Raw genomic sequence first — 6,193 nt, forward strand, 5'->3', positions numbered from 1 at the left:
GCGGCAATATGTACATAAATTAACTTACAATTTCCGCTGAAGGGCTGGCTATTCGAACGCCAGGCGTTGACGCTTCGATTACACATTGAAGAGATGAAGTATACAGAGGGAAAAAAGAAACAGAAAGTGCGCCCATATTTTAAAAAGCAAAAAAAAAAAAAACACTCAAAAATTTACATACGCATGTTGTAGGTAAATTTTGGTTTTATGACTTCTTGTAATTTCTGTGCTGAGTCCGTGGAGAAAACAGGAAAGCAACAATAATTAAGGGGTTAGGGGTAGTCAGAGGCTCGAAAAAATGATGATTTTCACGAATTTTTTTTTGCTACTTAATTAATTTATTTAACAAAAATAAAAACATAGCATAAAAACATCATGTTTTAACTTGACTTCACCAAATTTAAAAAAAAAAAATTAATAATTGCAAAAGTTATCGCTGTTTGTGTGAAGCCCGTTTCTCCAGAAGTCCCTTGCGGTGAACATCACAAGTCCTTGCAGATTCATCTAAAACCAATCGGACAAGAAAAATTAGTTTTATTAATAGATAATCTTGTGCCTGATCGAAGCTTTTTTTTTTTCAAAATGAACAAAATGGCGGCCTCAGAAAATTTTTTTCCAGATTTTCGGGAAAAAACCAACAGTTAATTGTTAAAAAAAAATCGAAATTTTTGAAAAAAAAAAATCCTTCGATCAGGCACAAGTTTTTTATGTTTTTCAAAAGCTGTATAAATTTTATTGAAATCTACGTAGCGGTTTTTAAGTTACAGTGTTCACCAGTTTGAAAAACATAGTTTTGAGAAAAACGCATTTAAAGTTTTGCTATCGGCTCCGGAGCGGCCGAGCGCCCTGTGTTAATTGTTGAATAACTTTAAAAGTATTTGTCGGATTCACTTCAAATTTTTACACAATATTTTTAAAACATTATACTTTAAGAAAATGTAAAAAAAAATAAATCGATTTTTTGAAAATTCTGACTACCCCTAACCCCTTAAGCAATGCCAAGAGGAGCTGAGGGAGCAATGCAATAAATAGAATGACAAAACCTTTGAACACTAATTAGACAAACGACTGTGGTCATATGCTAGACGCGTCGATATTTTAGCCATAGCTGCATTTGGAGTGTGTGCGTGTGGGTGTCACACTGATTGCATAATCATAATTTCCTGTACATAGAAAAAATAGGAAAATTTTAATGGTCGCGTGGAATGATAAAATCTTAATTGGTGTTCTAATATTCAATACTTGTCCACTGTATATCTTAAAGCCATCCAAGTGTATTGGTAAGGGGCACGTTGCACAATTATATTATATTTAATAATGCGGCACTTTCCAATCTCAATTTCTATTTATTACGCCAACCATGTTCACAATAAGAGGCAACAATCAAAGATCGCCTATTTGGGAAATATCGCCAGCTTTTGTGGAAACTCATTTACGAATCTGTGTACTGCGCTCTTTTCCACGAATCCATTGACAGCGACAATTGTTAATGAAAATATTTCGGAACATATTTCATAGGTGTTTACCCAATGCACAGTGCCATGCAGGAGGATGCGCCTTAATTGCCTCCGCCAGTGTGAAATGTCTTTTCGAGTTTTCGTATTTTTCATGCTGACAATCATCAGCTGTGCAGAGTAAACATTTGGGGTGTGTGTTGTTGGTGGACACAGCCATGCTGCCTGCCGATCAATGGATGTGGCAACCATTGCAGTCATAGGCAACGTCAAGACGTCAACAGTAATACAAGTCTGCTTTAATGTAGCAAGACACTCGCAGCCACCAATTAACGGCAACAACAAATAATCACACCATGGCAAAGTAGTTTTCAAATAAACTGTTGCCTTGACGGGGTAGACTGCAAACGTTGCTACCATTGCACTGTGCTACTTGCAAATGCATATAAGTCCACTTAAGAAACTGTGGTCTGTGCATGCAATACATGCAATAGGTAAAAAGTTCGATACCCACTACACTCCATCGCGACAATAGCAAAAGTTCCAGTGTAGTTTTCTCATAAAAACCATTTTTCAAGAGCCAATCACAGATTTCAGTAGAAGTAGTGTGCACATGTCTGTTGCGTATATCTTCCAATTTTCATTTGTTTTCAGCAGGTTTTCAATACTTCCTAATTTCAGTAGCAACATTAATGAGTTTCAAGTACCCTGTCTGCAGCAGTTGACATTCAGCCCAGAAACGCTAAAGTCGGTGGCGCGTTTGCGCAACTTAACCAAGGTTGAAAATCCTCAACGATTCCTCCACTAATACTAAGTTGCGCATTTTTAACTCCAACGTCAAAGGAGGAATATGCGTCAACACAAGCAGAAACGTTCCACCAGTATCAACAGACGTTATTTTGCAAACGCTGAAACGCATAAAAGACTGCAAGGCTCCTGGTCCCGACGGCGTCCCAAATAATGCAAAGAAGGAACCTTTCCAACCAGATGGAAGCTACAGCGCTTAGTTTTGCTACTTAAGCCAGGAAAACAACCTGATCACCCAGCCCCATACAGACCTTTATGCATGTTGGACACAACAGGGAAAATATTAGAACGTATCATATGTGATCGGCTCCAGGAATACTTAGAAAGCCCTGGTGGTCTCTCCGATCACCAATTTGGTTTCCGGCGTGCAAAATCAACATTAGATGCGATCCGAATCGTAACAAACATAGCCCGGGAAGCTATTAGCGGAGGGCACACTGCTATGAAGCTCTGCGCAGTCATAACGCTGGATATAAAAAACGCGTTCAACTCGGCAAATTGGTCCAACATACTGCTGTCTCTAGAAAATTTGAAGATACCAAGCTACCTACTGAGCATTATTCGAAGCTATTTCAGCAAACGAATTTTACGGTAGGACACTGATGATGGCCCAAAAACATATGAAGTCACAGGGGGAGTTCCACAAGGATCGGTTTTGAGGCCAATTCTTTGGAATATCATGTATGACGGGGTTCTGAAATTAAAACTTCCAGCAAAAACAACAATCATAGATTATGCGGACGACATTGCGCTAGTTGTAGTTGACAAGCGACTGGATCACCTAGAAGCAAAATGCAATGATGCGGCAACGAGAGTACAGCGTTGGCTCAGCAATGCAGGTCTAGAGCTGGCAGCTCAAAAAACGGAGGCAGTGCTGATAAGTGCTCGGAAAAAAAGGCGACCATGAAACTCTCAGTTGGTGGACACGAGATACTCTCAATGGAGGCAATAAAATACCTAGGAGTAATGGTCGACACGAGATTGAGCTTTAAGCAACATCTAGCAGCAGTTAATAACAAAGCAGCGGCGGTAATGGGCGCTCTCACAAAAATACTACCGAATATAGGTGGTCCACAAGGGGAAAGAAGGAAATTGTTATCAACAGTCGTGGACTCAATCATACTCTACGCGGCACCGGTATGGGCAGAAGCAAAGAACACTCACATGCGTGAAGTGGTGCGCACACACAGGCGGAGTGCATTACGGATTTCATGTGCATATAGAACGGTATCAGACGATGCAATATGTGTTGTCGCCGGAAAATTGTCAGTGGATATTCACGCAAGAGAGCTTCACCGCCTCTATAGCGAACAAGGCGCTAAGCCAACGGCAACAGAAAAAGCCATCGAACGAGAGCGATCTATGTATGAGTGGCAAAGAAGATGAGAAGAGTCACTTAAAGGGCGCTGGACGTACAAATTAATATCACATCTCGAGCAGTGGGTAAAAAGAAAGCATGGTGAAACTGATTATTACCTTACGCAGATACTCACCGGTCATGGCTGCTTTATGGAATATCTCCACCGCTTTCAGCTGGCAGAAAGCCCATTCTGCCCAAGCTGTCCTAATGCAATCGAAAGCGCGGAACATGTGGCTTTTCATTGTGATCGCTTTGCACGCGAACGTGCAATACTTGAAAGTGTTTTGGGACACTCAGCTAGTCCTAATGACATCGTACAGGACATGTGCTCATCCAGTGCTAAATGGGTAGCGCTTCGAGGGTTTGCTGGAAAAATTATGCTACGACTCCAATTCATCGAATGGGAGCGCAAGACCCAGCAACAGCAGCTACAGTTGCAATTACGAAATGGACAGAATGACGACAAACACAGACACTTTAGTCAATCGCTCACAATAATATCAGACAGAAGACAAGACGATAGTTCGTAAATACTGCGCTATCGCAAATTTTCTGATGTTCCATTTGCTCCAGAACGACGTATGAAAACAGTGGGGGGAGTGGACATCATCCCTGACGTAAGATCTCCATACGTCCACAAGAGAAGGACCTGGACGCAGGTACCTGGTTTTGTCAATAGACATAAACGCGGCTCCACCTTGATGAAACCTTTACAGCGGTCCCAGGGTGGAAATCAGCCGAGGAGGAGGAATGTTATAGTGTTAGTGGGAGCATGCCCCACATACCACTGGTGCGACGGCACCTTTGATGATGTTTCTGGCATTTTGATTTTAACCTCCTACCCAATAAAAAAAAACCAAAAAACTCCAACGTCAAATCGGTTCTACGGTACGGCTGCGAAACATGGTTGATGACGGACTTGCTCGCCCACAAACTACAAGTTTTCATCAACACGTGCCTACGGCGGATTTTCGCAATTTGGTGGCCCAGAACAATCTCCAACGTAGATCTTTGCCAACAAGGCAAGCAACTACCCATCTAGCATGAGATTAAAATACACAGGTTTTTACCTGATTGTTTACAAAAAAACAAAAACACCTGGGGTATTAGTTTGGTTGATTTCATAACTGATAACTGTTAACTAAACTTTATTTCTTTAAACTTTCTTATTTAAACTTAATTTACTTTATTTAATATAATATAAATATTTGATTCTTCTGAACAAACATTTTAGTTTTTTTTTATATTTCGAATACAGTGGAGACTATAACTTCTCGTATAAAACTTGGAAAGTGGAAACAGATCGGGCGGGCATACCTTACGAAAGGACCCACCTGAAGTCTGCAGACAGGCACCTGAATGGAACCTGCAAGGTAACAGACGGCAATGTCAGCCTAGATGCATAGGCGAAAGGGGGATAAGTGCTACCGGAAAGTCAATCAAGGAAATTAAAGTCATTGTGAAGGACCGTATGCAATGGAAGCGTTTTATAGAGGCCTTATGTTCCAATCGGGACAAAAGGCATTGATGATGAAGTAGCTCGCCTGCTTTTTTCTATTTATGCCGGGTGGAATTTTATTTGATTCGGGTAAATGCGCATGAATATAGTATTTTTCAATAAACTCTTTCATTGGAAATAGTAAACATTGCCTTTAAAGTGATTTCATCATATTCTGTCTATAATTATAATTCAGAAGACATTTTATAAATATTTGATTACATTTAAAAGTGACTTTGATTGTATTGTTAAAGGTATATTTCCTGTTCCTTTTTAGTAAATTAATTCAATATTTCATAGGTACCTCTTGGACGAGCTGGATCGATTTTTTCCTTTTCAACCTTACAAAGACACTTGATGGCTAGTTCATTTGGGTGCGATCGAAGTCGATTTCGGTATTTTCGGGTAACATTTTGTATTTCCTCTTTTATTGAAGGAAGGCATTTGTCATATACCACGGAGCTTTGACTAGGGTGCGTAAGGCATTGGATTGGAAACGCCGCGGGATCGTCAAGTTTGAATTTGATGATGTGCCTTAAAGTTGGATTCCATAGGTCCAGACTGGTTTTATCACAGTTTTGTAAAGGATAAGCTTGTTGTCAATTGAGAGGGTGGATTTACGGTTTAATAGCCAGTACATATTTTGAGTTATCAATCCTAGAGCTTTCCTTTTGGCAAAGATGTGCATTTTCCACTTAAGCCTTTTGTCCAAATGAATGCCTAAATATTTGGTGGTTTCATATTGCGAACCGTAAGATACGGTTAAAGTTTATTTGGGGGCAGGTGGAGCCATTTAGAGATTTTATTTCTGCTTATTTGGAGCATAGAAGAGGTGTCTGCGGGATCCGCTGCTGTCGTCATAACTGCAGTGTCATCGGCAAAAGTACCAGCTTTAATTTGTTGGAAGCTGTAGATTTCATTTTGGTAATTTCGTTGGTTTAGATATTACGAGTATTTAGGGAGGAAATAGGCATTTAGTGGTCATTTCTTTTTTATTTTAAAGAGTAAGCCTTGGTGCAGCACCCGGTCGAAAGCTTGTGAAGGAAAACCGCTTAGCAGATTTGTTTTTGGTCC

General features: G+C 40.2%; 1 protein-coding gene across 1 annotated transcript; it reads left to right on the forward strand.

Moving 5' to 3' along the window:
- The first annotated feature begins 3,227 nt into the window (after window positions 1–3,227).
- LOC129242200 (uncharacterized) lies at window positions 3,228–4,151 on the forward strand. The gene is made up of 2 exons (XM_054878757.1): window positions 3,228–3,437; window positions 3,747–4,151. The coding sequence occupies exons 1-2, from the start codon at window positions 3,228–3,230 to the stop codon at window positions 4,149–4,151; spliced, it is 615 nt and encodes a 204-aa protein (XP_054734732.1).
- The last annotated feature ends 2,042 nt before the right edge of the window (window positions 4,152–6,193 follow it).

The sequence above is a fragment of the Anastrepha obliqua genome, chromosome 3, assembly GCF_027943255.1.
Source record: "Anastrepha obliqua isolate idAnaObli1 chromosome 3, idAnaObli1_1.0, whole genome shotgun sequence".
NCBI lineage: Eukaryota > Metazoa > Arthropoda > Insecta > Diptera > Tephritidae > Anastrepha > Anastrepha obliqua.